Source organism: Nanorana parkeri, unplaced genomic scaffold (genome assembly GCF_000935625.1).
Source record: "Nanorana parkeri isolate BGI_ZX_2015 unplaced genomic scaffold, ASM93562v1 scaffold3184, whole genome shotgun sequence".
Taxonomy (NCBI): Eukaryota; Metazoa; Chordata; class Amphibia; order Anura; family Dicroglossidae; genus Nanorana; species Nanorana parkeri.
The window spans coordinates 14,301-31,052 of record NW_017309452.1 but is presented as its reverse complement, the minus strand read 5'-3'; the positions used below and the strand labels follow the sequence as shown (position 1 = coordinate 31,052).

Sequence of the window (16,752 nt, the reverse complement as noted above, 5' to 3'; positions counted from 1 at the left end):
TACATGCAAAAATGACGATTGTGCCTCTTGTGCCGCACATGTTACATATCACCGCGAACGTCGGAGTGTGAGCAATAATTTTAGGGCCATTAATCACTGATAACACTAAACTGATGAGCAGTAAAAGCGTTTTAAGCGTCGCCTATGGACAATTTTTTGGTCTTTTTTTTGCGATTTTGCGGGCGCGCGCAATTTTAAGGCTTGACATATTTGGTGTCTATATACCCGACGTGACCCCGACTTTTATGTACATTACATAAATTGAAAGGCGATAGTCCGGTCATGCCGGCTGGTGACATTTTTGACTAATGGTGTGACCCCCTAAAATGTTTCCAGCCCTGCAGATACTGAAGGATCTACTTTAACAGCAGCCAACACGCTATTCTTACCTTGAGAGGTGGAACTTTCTGCTCTGGGGTCTGCTGCGCTGTCTCTGTATGGGGCTTGCATAAGGCACGAAATGGCTGCTGGGTTGGGTTAAGTGCCATCAAACGTGGACTCTTCTCCGGACTGGCCACACTGCTTTCCCCCACATCCAGCCGTCTCTTGGCTCCGCTGGTGACAACAGCCTCCACCTTCTCCGGTGACTTCTCCGGAGTCCCCGCTCCATTCGAGTCTTGTCGCGGGATCTCAGTGTTTGCAGGCCTTCCGGGTAATTGTACAGGGGACGGGCTCTTTGGTTTGCTGGGGGTCACACAGGTATGGCTCGTTGGCTCCGTGTCTCCAGACTCATCACAGGATGTGTTTGTGGTCTGGGTCATTTTCTCAGCGGAACTTTCCGGTTTGTCTTCTTCGGCCATCTTGGAGTCTTCTAGGGAGTCGGCATTGATGGTGGTGCTGGTGTCAGTGTGTTGGGGTTGTGGTATGGCTTCTGTGACTTCGGATATGGGAGATTTCAGGGGGCTCTCCTGGTCTTTTTCAGCCTTCGCAGTCAGACGATCCTCCGGCGCTTTTCTCTCAGGTTCGGCCGCAGCGGGCTCTACAGATGGGAATATTTGTCCTTTGATGTCATTGTCTTCTGCTGTCATATCACTCAATTCCTCCATAGTCAGGCCAGAACTAGAAGACAAACAACAAGGCAGATAAAATAAAGAAACACTCAGGTATGCATCCCATAAAAATCAATAACACCTTTGTTAATGAGGTGACTCCTATTACTAGCTGTGTCTGTCTGGAAACATCGCTGCATGCATCACGGGGGATACAATGGCGCATCCAGACTCTACTCTGCGACAGCGGGGAGCTGTAACCACACTCCTGGCTGCTATAGAAGCTGAAAGTGTGTCTACTACACTCCCTCAGCTGACATTCAGCTTTCATATAGAAGTGATATACAGCTGCCCGATCACTTTTACACCCCGTACAACGCCCCCCTATTATGTATCCCAGGCGCTCTGTGAGTTGGGTGTCAGTGGAGTGAGGGGAGGGAGACCAGCAAACATCTGATCTCTGCCGGGCTTGAATGAACATGGAAGATTCTGAGATATCATCTGTGTTTGAGAAGCTTCAATGGGTTGCAAACGTGACGTTAGAGACCCCTAATGAATGAAACAGAGGAAAGACAAAAGTAACAAAAACAATGTTACATTGTATCCCTCTATCTCCGGCTGTACAATGTTACTTTGTATTCTTCTATCCCGGTCTGTACAATTTTACTTTGTATTCTTCTATCCCGGTCTGTACAATGTTACTTTGTATCCTTCTATCCCGGTCTGAACAATGTTACTTTGTATCCGTCTATCCCGGTCTGTACAATGTTACTTTGTATTCTTCTATCCCGGTCTGTACAATGTTACTTTGTATTCTTCTATCCCGGTCTGTACAATGTTACTTTGTATCCTTCTATCCCGGTCTGTACAATGTTACTTTGTATTCTTCTATCCCGGTCTGAACAATGTTACTTTGTATTCTTCTATCCCGGTCTGTACAATGTTACTTTGTATTCTTCTATCCCGGTCTGTACAATGTTACTTTGTATTCTTCTATCCCGGTCTGTACAATGTTACTTTGTATCCTTCTATCCCGGTCTGTACAATGTTACTTTGTATCCTTCTATCCCGGTCTGTACAATGTTACTTTGTATCCGTCTATCCCGGTCTGTACAATGTTACTTTGTATTCTTCTATCCCGGTCTGTACAATGTTACTTTGTATTCTTCTATCCCGGTCTGTACAATGTTACTTTGTATTCTTCTATCCCGGTCTGTACAATGTTACTTTGTATTCTTCTATCCCGGTCTGTACAATGTTACTTTGTATCCTTCTATCCCGGTCTGTACAATGTTACTTTGTATCCTTCTATCCCGGTCTGTACAATGTTACTTTGTATTCTTCTATCCCGGTCTGAACAATGTTACTTTGTATTCTTCTATCTCGGTCTGTACAATGTTACCTTGTATTCTTCTATCCTGGTCTGAACAATGTTACTTTGTATTCTTCTATCCCGGTCTGTACAATGTTACTTTGTATTCTTCTATCCCGGTCCTGCACAATGTTACCTTGTATCCGTCTATCCCGGTCTGTACAATGTTACCTTGTATCCTTCTATCCCGGTCTGTACAATTTTACTTTGTATCCTTCTATCCCGGTCTGTACAATGTTACTTTGTATCCTTCTATCCCGGTCTGTACAATGTTACTTTGTATCCGTCTATCCCGGTCTGTACAATGTTACTTTGTATTCTTCTATCCCGGTCTGAACAATTTTACTTTGTATTCTTCTATCCCGGTCTGAACAATTTTACTTTGTATTCTTCTATCCCGGTCTGTACAATGTTACTTTGTATTCTTCTATCCCGGTCTGAACAATTTTACTTTGTATTCTTCTATCCCGGTCCTGTACAATGTTACTTTGTATCCCTCTATCTCCGGCTGTACAATGTTACTTTGTATCCCTCTATGTCCGGCTGTACAATGTTACTTTGTATCCCTCTATCTCCGGCTGTACAATGTTACTTTGTATCCCTCTATGTCCGGCTGTACAATGTTACTTTGTATCCCTCTAGCTCCGGCTGTACAATGTTACTTTGTATCCCTCTAGCTCCGGCTGTACAATGTTACTTTGTATCCCTCTATGTCCGGCTGTACAATGTTACTTTGTATCCCTCTATCTCCGGCTGTACAATGTTACATTGTATTCTTCTATCCAGGTCTGAACAATGTTACTTTGTATCCTTCTATCCCGGTCTGAACACTGTGTGAAAGGGTCCATTTTATGACAGCAGCAGCTTCTGCTGCTCCTGTACTTACGCAGCAAGTACTCCTAAGCTGTCATTTTGGCAGCTGGGAATTGCTCCCAAGTGTGAGAGTGGGGAGCAGCATCAGTATTTTAAGGTGTGTAGCACACCCAGTGTCCACAACTGGTTAGACGCAGCTATTATAAGCAGCTGGATATGTCTTCAAATTAGGATTAAAGCACAGCTTCATAGAGACACATGCTGGGAGAGGTGGGGCAACACTGTGAACCAATCAAGGCTCCCCGTACAGAGCTCTCAGTCTAACGCAGTGCTAACTCACTTCTCTCCATAGTAGCTCTCATAAAATTGCTCCTTCCACGCCTCCACCTTCTTCTCCTTCTCAATTTCCTGGCGGATTCGGAGCTGCATCTCCGGCGTGAACTCCCCTGTTAAAGGCAAAAGAAAGTTTAACCCCGTCGCTTTTTTTTTTCTGCATACACATTAAATGCACTTTGTTCAATTATATATTTTCAGAAAGCAGAAGTCCTGTAGAATAAAAAAAGATGCTGTTGCAATTGCTTATCAATATATCTATATTATATAAAAATAAATACAATAAAATGAATTGGCGCCGCACACAAACAGAAATAAAACCCTCATTTTTTGTAAAATATAAAAGATGAGATGATGTCAAGTAAAAAGATCCCAAACATGTCAAGTCTAATTATGCAGGCGCTGCTTTCTGCTTAGTAGTGCCGCACAATGGTTGAGCCTTGTCAAAGCAGGCCGAATCGGATTACAGATGACACTCTAAAAATAATACAGTATAATAATACAGAACGGGGAGGCAGCCATGTGCCCCAACTGCTCCCTCTAAAGCTTTGGTTCTTAACTGGTGGGTCGCGACCCCGTGTTCAGCGGGTCGCCGCATGCCTTCCACTTTTCTAGCTGAGAGGCTCCTCAGCCTCCTCCTAGCACAGCGCTGTCAGTTCTCGGGCCAAGCAGCCATTCAAAATATGCTGCCCGGCGCCGAGTGTCAGCTCGAGGTGGGGTGGGCTGGAGCTATGGCTGCGAGGGAGCTCCATCCATACGTGCATTGCTTACAGCTCCCTCACGTGTCCTGTAGAGGTGCCTGGACCGGAGTGACCTCACATTCTGGCTCCCGCCACCTCTACAGGGCATGTAAGGGAGCTGTACAAGCGATGCACATATGGATGGAGCTCCGTCACAGCACAGAAGCCCGCACTGGACCCCAGGATGAGGACCCACTCCAGTTCTGGTAATATAGGAATACTGGGTGGGTCTTAAAAAAAGAAAATTAAAATTTGTTTTTTGGAGTGTGTATGTGTGTGAGATTGTGTCTGTCATTCTGCGCGTCTATTAGTGTTTTTGAGGGCCTGTTCACACTAGTACAGTGGGTGAATCGAACAGTCCTGTGCCATTAAAGGAGAACTATGAGGGGGGAGGGGCTTTTCCCTCACCTCATAGTTCTAGCCGACCTGTGACAATGAGACTGTCACAGGTCGGCTCAGTAGATCGGGAGGTGAGGGAACACATACCGGCGTTCGCTCACTTCTCGATCCTGTCACGGCTCTCTGCCGTGACAGGGGATTCCCCTCTCCCCGCTCCGCCAGCGCTGACTGGCGGAACGGACGGGGGAGGGGGCGGGTACAGCTGGCTTTGCCTCTAGATAGGCAGAGCCAGATGTCACTCACGCAGCTGGGCGGTTCCAGACAGAATTGTCGGGATCCGTTCCGGCTGCGGCGTCTCAGTATACTGCGAGCTGTAGCTCCCTATATACTGAGCCTAGGGTGACGGGAGGACGCTAGTTTGTGTCCTCCCGTTACCCTAAGGAGAACTATGGGGAAAAGCCTTAACCTCATAGTTCTCCTTTAATGCAGTGTGCTACGCAATCACACCTACTATGCGTTCTGGTGCTGGAGGTGAGTTGTGTTGTTATTTATTTGAATGGCACCACAAACGCACCTCCCACTCACAGTTCGTACGCCCGTATCAGTGCACACAGCACGTTAATGCCGTGCGTTCCATTGCAGTGCCACTTGGGTCGCGACTTAATGACCGGAGGACAAATGTGGGTCCCAAGGTTTCACAGGTTGAGAACCACTGCTCTAAAGGGATTCTAAAACTTCAGCCAATTTCTAAGGGTTTACCTCGTACGCCTTACAATGCCAACCCCCTCTATGCATTCTGGTAGGAGTAGGTACCTGGACCTAGTGTCAGTTTAATAGTCGGGGTCCTGAGTGATCAGTGTAATCGTGTGTGTTACACTAACCGATACAATGTAACAAGCTTGACACTTTATAATTAGCTGAAGGAGCAGCTAAATAAGATACAACCCCCGTGTTACAGTGTAATTACCTTTCAGGGCCCATGTACACAATGTCAATCGGGTGCCCCCAACACTGTGACCACGCAGTCACTCGCAGCTCCCAATCCCATTGAAACAATCGGGAGCTGGTAGGATGGGCTCCCAATCACATGACTGTTGTAATAACCAATCACAGTGACCATATATTTGGGAAGCCCATTTCCTGCCCAGCAAACAGATGACAGTGATATGCTTTGTTCTTCTTCCTGGTTGGCTGTCCTCCATGAATGGTCCTGCTCATGGGCCGCTTTCATGTCTTCCTGGGCATGGTCACCAATCTGTCACTGCTTACCGCTGAGCCTGTAGCTTGTCAATCAATAGCTGGCCACACCCCCCACTCACTGAATGGTAGGACAAGGCACAGATGATTGGAATATTAGTTGGCTCAGCAGCACTGCTCATATGCTTCCACCTTGCCTGGCACTAACTTATATTAGATAAATGTCTGCCGACCGCACAGCGAACTACCAAAACAGCAAAACGGTTAAAAAAAAATGTTTGCAAAGAATTTACAGAAGGGTGGCATGGCAACTGGAAATGTATTCATTTAATTAATAAACATCTTCTCATTTTACAATGCCAATCCCTCCTTTATGTGCATCCAAACCGGCCGGCGCACAAGAGTCATTTATCACATCGCACACTTTTTACAATGTTGCCTCATCACGGTGGAGAGCTCACCTTCCCCCAGTCTCTCCTTCCAGCTCTGAGATGCCGAGGTGAAGAATTCATTATTGAGAGCGGAATTGTTCAGCTTTAGAAGCCCATCTGGACCGGCCTGAGGACAGACAGACATGTCAGAGAAGTGACTGACCTGTATCCTCTACGTGGATCCCAACAATGCTGCACATTAGGATTGGGGTCTGTGACAAGTGGCTATTGTTTGCTTCACAATGGATTTCCACTCCCCATACAAGTCTATCAAACAGTTTAAGTACAGACGTATGCTACTGTATATCACATTTTACATGGAAGGTTTGCCAAATCCCTGCTTCAGGGAATACTCCGCTCCAAGAGCGATCTCCTCTCCAAGAGCTACCTCCTCTCCAAGAGCTACCTCCACTCCAAGAGCTACCTCCTCTCCAAGAGCTACCTCCACTCCAAGAGCTACCTCCACTCCAAGAGCTACCTCATCTCCAAGAGCTACCTCCTCTCCAAGAGCTATCTCCACTCCAAGAGCTATCTCCTCTCCAAGAGCTATCTCCTCTCCAAGAGCTATCTCCTCTCCAAAAACTACCTCCTCTCCAAGAGCTACCTCCTCTCCAAGAACTACCTCCTCTCCAAGAGCTACCTCCTCTCCAAGAGCTACCTCCTCTCCAAGAGCTATCTCCTCTCCAAGAGCTACCTCCTCTCCAAGAGCTATCTCCTCTCCAAGAGCTATCTCCTCTCCAAGAACTACCTCCTCTCCAAGAGCTACCTCCTCTTCAAGAACTACCTCCTCTTCAAGAACTACCTCCTCTCCAAGAGCTACCTCCTCTCCAAGAGCTATCTCCGCTCCAAGAGCTACCTCCTCTCCAAGAGCTACCTCCTCTCCAAGAGCTATCTCCTCTCCAAAAACTACCTCCTCACCTCCTCTCCAAGAGCTACCTCCTCTCCAAGAACCACCTTCTCTCCAAGAGCTATCTCCTCTCCAAGAGCTATCTCCAAGAACTACCTCCTCTCCAAAAACTACCTCCTCTCCAAAAACTACCTCCTCTCCAAGAGCCACCTCCTCTCCAAGAACCACCTCCTCTCCAAGAGCTATCTCCTCTCCAAGAGCTACCTCCTCTCCAAAAACAACCTCCTCTCCTAGAGCTACCACCTCTCCAAGAGCTACCTCCTCTCCAAGAACCACCTCCTCTCCTAGAGCTATCTCCTCTCCAAGAACTACCTCCTCTCCAAGAGCTACCTCCTCTTCAAGAACTACCTCCTCTCCAAGAGCTACCTCCTCTCCAAGAGCTACCTCCTCTCCAAGAGCTACCTCCTCTCCAAGAGCTACCTCCTCTCCAAGAGCTACCTCCTCTCCAAGAGCTACCTCCTCTCCAAGAGCCACCTCCTCTCCAAGAACTACCTCCTCTCCAAAAACTACCTCCTCTCCAAGAGCTACCTCCTCTCCAAGAACTACCTCCTCTCCAAGAGCTACCTCCTCTCCAAAAATGACCTCCTCTCCTAGAGCTACCTCCTCTCCAAGAACTACCTCCTCTCCAAGAACTACCTCCTCTCCAAAAACTACCTACTCTCCAAGAGCTACCTCCTCTCCAAGAGCTACCTCTTCTCCAAGAGCTATTTCCTCTCCAAGAGCTACCTCCTCTCCAAGAGCTACCTCCTCACCAAGAGCAATCTCCGCTCCAAGAGCTATCTCCTCTCCAAGAGCTACCTCCTCTCCAAGAGCTACCTCCTCTCCAAGAACTACCTACTCTCCAAGAGCTACCTCCTCTCCAAGAGCTACCTCCTCTCCAAGAACTACCTCCTCTCCAAGAGCTACCTCCTCTCCAAGAGCTACCTCTTCTCCAAGAGCTATCTCCTCTCCAAGAGCTACCTCCTCTCCAAGAGCTACCTCCTCTCCAAGAGCTACCTCCTCTCCAAGAGCTACCTCCTCTCCAAGAACTACCTTCTCTCCAAGAGCTACCTCCTCTCCAAGAGCTATCGCCTCTCCAAGAGCTACCTCCTCTCCAAGAGCTACCTCTTCTCCAAAAGCTACCACAGTCCTGAAAGCCAATATACGGTCCCTTTTGCTATACCTCTGTTTAATACAGTCCATCACCCCTTACAAAGTCAGCATCTCACCGGCCGGTCCACCTCGGGTAAGAGCCTGAGGAGTCTCTGTTGGCAATCCGCTGGCAGCAGTGAGAAGGTGTGCTTATTTATGAGGGCACGCAGGTTGGTGTTCACCAGGATGGAGTCCGGGGTCTCTACATCAATCTCGGCACATTTGGTCCTTTTCAAGTGTCCTGTAAAAGGGAGATGTTCCAATATATTACACCAGTCAGGAAATCTGGTCTCACCTGTTATGGTGCCCACATGTCTCAACTGGACCCCGTATAGCAGGGGTAACCAAACTCCGGCCCTCCAGCTGTGGAGAACCTTCTGTGTTATGGTTTTATGTTCAACACTTATGTCATCAGAGTGCTGCCAGTCCTTCTGTTTGTTACATATGGGGAGCACGGATGAGCTCCTTTTGGCCAGCACCTCTGCACACAGACACGGGCTTGAGAACCGGCCATTTCTTTTGGTTCTCATGAATTTGTTGCCAGCTGCAATGGAGAAAGGAGGGATGGGGGAGTACTGGGAGGGTGAGTACTAGTGTATAAGGGTGGGGTTACTTTACCCTGAACAGAGAAGATGACAATGTCTCTTCAGAGGCTTCGGTAAGTCTGTGTGCTGTACACTGTGATATCACTTACTGTCCTGCAGTCGGCTGGACCTCTGCGAGCCTTTCTTTCCCAGTCCGGGCAACGATTCGTTGGTTTTACTTGCCAGGTTGGAGGCCGGGGCAGAGACCTGATTATTAGTCCTAGTCTGCACCTCGGAGCACTTTGCTGCCCACGCTGCAAACAAACAGAAACAGGAAAGTCATTTGGCCACATTGCTCAGAGAATCTTCCTCAAAGTGTCCCTAGATAGAGGTGGGGGGACTGCGATGCCATTTGTCACCCATATGGATTGAGGTGGCGGAGGGGGGCATGTCGCTATAAATACACTATATTGCCAAAAGTATTGGGCCCCTCCCAATCATTGGATTCAGGTGTTCCGTGACATTTCCCGGCTACTAAATATTCCACCGCGGTCACATGTTACTGGTATTATAACAAAGTGGAAGCAACTTGGAATAACAGCAACTCAGCCAGGAAGTGGTCACATGACAGAGCACGGTCAGCGCATGCTGAAGCGCACAGTGCGCTCTGGAGTGACCTATCACAATTCTCTGTCTGGCAATCCGGTGGGCGTGTCTGGGTTTGGCGGTTGCCAGGAGAACGGTGGGAGGGGGGGTTGTTTTTCAGGGGTTGGGCTCGGCCCCTTAGTTCCAGTGAAGGGAACTCTTAAGGCATCAGTACACCAAGACATTTTCGACAACTTTGTGGGAGGAGTTTGGGGACGGCCCCTTCCTGTTCCAACATGACTGCGCACCAGTGCACGGATGGGGGAGTTGGGGGGACGAGGGGGGGACGTGATTGGCCGCCCAGAGTCCTGACCTCAACCCGATAGAACACCTTTGGGATGAATTAGAGCGGAGACTGCGAGCCCCTCCCCCAACATCAGTACCGGACCTCACAAATGGTCCAACATTCCCATAGACACACCCCTAAACCTTGTGGACGCCTTCCCAGAAGAGGCGGAGCTGTTATAGCGGCAAAGGGCGGACCCAACCCAATACTGAACCCTACGGACTAAGACTGGGATGCCATTAGAAGGCGGAGCCAACCCAATACTGAACCCTAGGGACTAAGACTGGGATGCCCTTTGGGGGGCGGAGCCGACCCAATACTGAACCCTACGGACTAAGACTGGGGGGCCATTAAAGTTCATGTGCGTGTAAAGGAGTCCCAATACTTTTGGCAGTTTTGTGTATGTTCATGACTCTCGTTAGAGATGAAGAAATGTTATAATGGGAGTTCTGTACCATAAAATAAATTTCTTGGAGTATATTGAGGGGCACGCAACCTGTCAATAGAGCTATGTCGGGGGTAAGAGATCCTCAACGAGGCAAAGAGACTATACAGCGACACCCTGCACGCACAGTATGTCCTCAGTCTTCCGGGTTGAGTGATGGCGGGTTTTATTTAACATGGAGGACAGTTTGTGGTATTAAAGGGGGAGGGGCAACTCATGATTGAAGGTGAGTATTGCAGCCTGAGATGTTATATGTAACACTTGCTGGGGAACGTTTTTAGGGAACCAATAAAATGAGTTGAGTTTTAGGTATCAGGTCACTAAATTGGCCATATTCATTATTAACAAAAATATTTCATGTTTTTATTACGATATAACGATATATCCGGCGGCAGTAAAAGAAGTTTTATTCTAAGGGATGAGTCGTGCCTCCGGTCAGGCTGCCCGTGTACGTACCGTGTGCCGGAGCCGGCTTGGCCGCTGCCATGTTGCTGGTGCTCTTGACGGTTTTCATTAGCAGGTGCTGGCTGGTAGGGACCGGCATGACGGGCCTGCGCTGCTGCTTCTTGCGCTGTTGTTGCTGCTGTTGTTGTTTCAGGGCCTGCACAAGCAACGCACATCAATGATTTCCTTATGTGACATACAGCCGTACAAAGCGTGAGAAAAGCTGCTCGGGGGAGGGGGGACCCCGACACGGACTTCAGCTTACTGATCCTGACATTAAAGGAGAACTTCTCACCACAGTCTGAGCGGATGGACCTCCATTCCTGAACCCCACCATTGCATGGTGCTGCCACAAACTAGCGTCACGGGCAGGGTGACGCTAGTTTGTGTCCTCCCGTGACCCTTAGGGGAACCTAACCCCGACCCCATACTTCTCCTTTAAAAATGTAAATACATAAAAATGGAAGGGGAAAAAAAAGGCGATAAAGTAAAAAAAATAAATGAGAATTAAAAATCACCAATATTGAAGTAAAAAAAAAAGAAAGTAAAATAACATTAAAAAAATAAAAACCCCCGGCACACCCCCCATCTGCACGCATGGGGCATTGTGTGTGAGCGGAGTGGGCGATCCATTACCGCGCATGCAACCGCACACGATCGCCCGAGTCTGCACCTGCCCTAAAAGGGTAAATTCACGTTCCCAAGTAATTTGGAAAAATGTAATTACCCGCTCAAATCTGGGCCCCTCCCCCTCCCGCTATACTTACCTTTCAGGGAACGGTCCTTCCCGTCCACCAGTACGGGTGTACTATCTGCACCTGTGCCATGTATTATGAATCTCGCTCGCAAATTGCAAGCACTCGTTGGTCAGCGCGGTCACCCGGCGCCACTGACCAATGAGAAGCTCATCTTGGCACTGCTAAATACGGTTTTGGGTAAAATTAATTTTTTGGGGATCAGGACAACTAGATCGGCCCCCCGCTTTAGTCCTTGGACAACTAGATCGGCCCCCCGCTTTAGTCCTTGGACAACTAGATCGGGCCCCCCCCTTTAGTCCTTGGACAACTAGATCGGGCCCCCCGCTTTAGTCCTTGGACAACTAGATCGGGCCCCCCCGCTTTAGTCCTTGGACAAGTAGATCGGGCCCCCTCGCTTTAGTCCTTGGACAAGTAGACTGGGCCCCCTCGCTTTAGTCCTTGGACAAGTAGATCGGGCCCCCTCGCTTTAGTCCTTGGACAACTAGACTGGGCCCCCCGCTTTAGTCCTTGGACAAGTAGATCGGGCCCCCTCGCTTTAGTCCTTGGACAACTAGATCGGGCCCCCCGCTTTAGTCCTTGGACAACTAGATCGGGCCCCCCGCTTTAGTCCTTGGACAACTAGATCGGGCCCCCCCGCTTTAGTCCTTGGACAAGTAGATCGGGCCCCCTCGCTTTAGTCCTTGGACAAGTAGACTGGGCCCCCCGCTTTAGTCCTTGGACAAGTAGACTGGGCCCCCCCGCTTTAGTCCTTGGACAAGTAGATTGGGGCCCCGCTTTAGTACTTGGACAAGTAGACTGGGCCCACCCCTTTTGGCCTTGGACAAGTAGACTGGGCCCTCCGCTTTAGTCCTTGGACAAGTAGACTGGGGCCCCCCGCTTTAGTCCTTGGAAAGGTAGACTGGGCCCCCCGCTTTAGTCCTTGGACAAGTAGACTGGGCCCTCCGCTTTAGTCCTTGGACAAGTAGACTGGGCCACTCGCTTTAGTCCTTGGACAAGTAGATCAGGCCCCCGCTTTAGTCCTTGGACAAGTAGACATTTTTAGAGATCGCAGACAAAGTTGCCATCGGGCTTATTTGTGTCCTCGCATCCAAATGTCTCAATCTTATCCTAAGGCTATAATAACAATTTATGCAAAATTATTCCCCCCCCCCCCTCTGCCTCCATCACAACGTAGCACTGAAAGGGGAATGAACCTCTCCTGAAGTCAAACGCATCCGTTCAACATAGAAGCCGCGCTTGTGTGATATCATCTGAAGACTTTCAATATATTTTGAGGTAAAAATAGAGAATCTGCACATTTACGTAAATTTTGCGTTGGTAAAAATTACAGCGCAATGTTTATTTTGTGAATGTTTTATCATGTCATTAAAGGAGACCTATGAGGTGAGTGCTTGTCACTCACCTCATAGTTCTAGCCGACCTGTGACAATGAGACTGTCGCAGGTCGGCTCAGTAGATCGGGAGGTGAGGGAACACATACCGGCGTTCGCTCACTTCTCGATCCTGTCACTGTTCTCTGCTGTGACAGGGGAGGGGCTGGATTCCCCTCTCCCCGCTCCGATCCTCCAGCGCTGACTGGCGGAACGGACGGGGGAGGGGGCGGGTACAGCCTCTAGATAGGAAGAGCCAGCCGTCACTCACGCAGCTGGGCGGATCCAGACATAATTGTCGGGATCCGCTCCGGCTGCGGCGTCTCAGTATACCGCGAGCTGCAGCTCCCTATATACTGAGCTTAGGGTGATGGGAGGACGCTAGTTTGTGTCCTTCCGTTACCCTAAGGAGAGCTATGGGGAAAAGCCTTAACCCCATAGTTCTCCTTTAAGAGCCCTCGGCCCTGACGCAAGCAGTGGGTTGGCCCTTGGGAGGAGTTAGTTATGCAAATATCAAAATGTGTTCCGCTAGGTCAGTACCCCCCTGCGGGGTCCTACAGTAACCACCCACAGGGTCCAATGACAGAGTCTCTTCCTAGCCCAACCTCTGAGCCACCGACCTGCTCCATGGTGCACCCTCCACTCCATTCCTCTGGGGTTAGGTTTACAGAAATTGTCACTTTGTCCTGAATAGTCTCAACGCCCGGGGGAAGATCTATTACTTTTAGCTTATGGGACACATTTGACTCACGCCTTCTGCGTCACCATCATTCCTAAGCAGCCAATCACCAGGCCGGAGTGCTATCACATGCGGGAAGGGTGGAGCTTGCACAGCTCCGTGGATGTAGAGATTTCTGGGCGCACCAGCCGTGCAATCGGGGCGGCAGAGAACTCTCGGCACACACTACTCTTTCTGCCTCTTATGCAGCAAGCGTGAGGAAAGCACAGGTCCTCTTTACGCCCCAGTGATTGGACTCGTTACACTTCTTGGGGTAAAACCAGTGTAGCACACGAGGGGTAAGAGGCGAGTCCCGGCCATTGCTCCATGAGGAAGTATGCATGTGCCCCATCCACCCAGGGACAAACCGCAAGCCCCACCCCCGGCCACTAATGGCGGATCCTTCCACGCCTGAATGGTGTCTTTCCTCATGCAGTGCCCGGACACACAGGAACCGCGCACCTTCTGTGAGGCTCCCGAGCCACTGCCTGCAGACCACTCAACCTTCCCATTAAGAGGCCCCGTGTATATGACCACTAGGGATGCACCGATACCGGTTCTTCGGTACCGAGTACTGATATTTATCTTTTGGTACTCACCGATACCGAGTACCGATACTTCCGCTAACATGAAGCCGGCTTCCCGGTCGATCGGGAAGCTGAGTGGCGTGCCATCTCCTGCTGCCCAGCTCATCGATTGCTCAGGAAGCCGGCTCCATGCTGTTGGGCCGGCTTGATGCCGATTGGCCGGGAAGCTAGCTTTCCAGACAATCAGCATCGGGCCAATCAGGAAGCCGGGAGAGACGGGTCATTAACCCGACGCCTGGCTTCCTGATTGGCCCGGAAGCCGGCTCCATGCTGTTTTGGTCGGCTCCATGCGGATCGACTGCGGGCAACCCTAACCAGCATCGGGCAGGTAATGACTCGCCTTCCTGATTGGTCGGGAAGCCAGCTCTAGGTTCTGCCGGTCAGCCCTCTAATGGCCCCCCAGTCTTAGTCTGAACACATACCGGCGTTCGCTCACTTCTCGATCCTGTCACTGTTCTCTGCTGTGACAGGGGAGGGGCTGGATTCCCCTCTCCCCGCTCCGATCCTCCAGCGCTGACTGGCGGAACGGACGGGGGAGGGGGCGGGTACAGCCTCTAGATAGGAAGAGCCAGCCGTCACTCACGCAGCTGGGCGGATCCAGACATAATTGTCGGGATCCGCTCCGGCTGCGGCGTCTCAGTATACCGCGAGCTGCAGCTCCCTATATACTGAGCTTAGGGTGATGGGAGGACGCTAGTTTGTGTCCTTCCGTTACCCTAAGGAGAGCTATGGGGAAAAGCCTTAACCCCATAGTTCTCCTTTAAGAGCCCTCGGCCCTGACGCAAGCAGTGGGTTGGCCCTTGGGAGGAGTTAGTTATGCAAATATCAAAATGTGTTCCGCTAGGTCAGTACCCCCCTGCGGGGTCCTACAGTAACCACCCACAGGGTCCAATGACAGAGTCTCTTCCTAGCCCAACCTCTGAGCCACCGACCTGCTCCATGGTGCACCCTCCACTCCATTCCTCTGGGGTTAGGTTTACAGAAATTGTCACTTTGTCCTGAATAGTCTCAACGCCCGGGGGAAGATCTATTACTTTTAGCTTATGGGACACATTTGACTCACGCCTTCTGCGTCACCATCATTCCTAAGCAGCCAATCACCAGGCCGGAGTGCTATCACATGCGGGAAGGGTGGAGCTTGCACAGCTCCGTGGATGTAGAGATTTCTGGGCGCACCAGCCGTGCAATCGGGGCGGCAGAGAACTCTCGGCACACACTACTCTTTCTGCCTCTTATGCAGCAAGCGTGAGGAAAGCACAGGTCCTCTTTACGCCCCAGTGATTGGACTCGTTACACTTCTTGGGGTAAAACCAGTGTAGCACACGAGGGGTAAGAGGCGAGTCCCGGCCATTGCTCCATGAGGAAGTATGCATGTGCCCCATCCACCCAGGGACAAACCGCAAGCCCCACCCCCGGCCACTAATGGCGGATCCTTCCACGCCTGAATGGTGTCTTTCCTCATGCAGTGCCCGGACACACAGGAACCGCGCACCTTCTGTGAGGCTCCCGAGCCACTGCCTGCAGACCACTCAACCTTCCCATTAAGAGGCCCCGTGTATATGACCACTAGGGATGCACCGATACCGGTTCTTCGGTACCGAGTACTGATATTTATCTTTTGGTACTCACCGATACCGAGTACCGATACTTCCGCTAACATGAAGCCGGCTTCCCGGTCGATCGGGAAGCTGAGTGGCGTGCCATCTCCTGCTGCCCAGCTCATCGATTGCTCAGGAAGCCGGCTCCATGCTGTTGGGCCGGCTTGATGCCGATTGGCCGGGAAGCTAGCTTTCCAGACAATCAGCATCGGGCCAATCAGGAAGCCGGGAGAGACGGGTCATTAACCCGACGCCTGGCTTCCTGATTGGCCCGGAAGCCGGCTCCATGCTGTTTTGGTCGGCTCCATGCGGATCGACTGCGGGCAACCCTAACCAGCATCGGGCAGGTAATGACTCGCCTTCCTGATTGGTCGGGAAGCCAGCTCTAGGTTCTGCCGGTCAGCCCTCTAATGGCCCCCCAGTCTTAGTCTTAGTCCGTAGGGTTCAGTATTGGGTTGGCTCCGCCCTCTAATGACATCCCAGTCTTAGTCCGTAGGGATCAGTATTGGGTTAACTCCACCCTCTAATTGCCCCCCAGTCTTAGTCTGTAGGGTTCAGTAATGGGTTGGCCCACGCCCTCTAATGGCCCCCCAGTCTTAGGCCGTAGGGATCAGTATTGGGTTGGCTCCGCCCTCTAATTGCCCCCCAGTCTTAGTCTGTAGGGTTCAGTAATGGGTTGGCCCACGCCCTCTAATGGCCCCCCAGTCTTAGTCCGTAGGGTTCAGTATTGGGTTGGCTCCACCCTCGAATTTTGACTCGCCTTCCTGATTGGTCGGGAAGCCAGCTCTAGGTTCTGCCGGTCAGAGCAATGTCGCGAGGGAGCGCGGAGCCAGCTTCCTAGCCAATCAGGGAGACGGGTCATGACCCGCCGCCCAGCTTCCCGCTTGGTTGGGAAGTTGGCTCCGTGCTCCCTTGCGGCATTGCCAGTCAGGGGGGATCTCCCTCTGACCGAATGTTACAGTATCGGGGGTAAGTACCGGAGCATTTGGGCGAGTACGGGTACATACCCAAATACTCGGTATCGGTACTGATACTAGTATCGGTCCATCCCTAATAGCAACCCAGCTAATGCACACAGTAGAAGGGGGTACGTCTGTCTTGCACACTCTACACAAGGATAGGTGT

The 16,752-nt window shown here is 50.5% G+C and overlaps 1 protein-coding gene across 1 annotated transcript in view; it reads right to left on the bottom strand.

Annotated features, from left to right (window-relative positions):
* ASXL2 (additional sex combs like 2, transcriptional regulator) overlaps positions 1-16,752 on the bottom strand; it is a 21,789-nt gene that overhangs the window by 4,770 nt on the left and 267 nt on the right. The window contains 6 exon segments of the mRNA XM_018574722.1: positions 390-1,059; positions 3,515-3,620; positions 6,245-6,341; positions 8,330-8,493; positions 8,947-9,090; positions 10,609-10,777. Coding sequence (XP_018430224.1) covers positions 390-1,059; positions 3,515-3,620; positions 6,245-6,341; positions 8,330-8,493; positions 8,947-9,090; positions 10,609-10,777 — 1,350 coding nt within the window.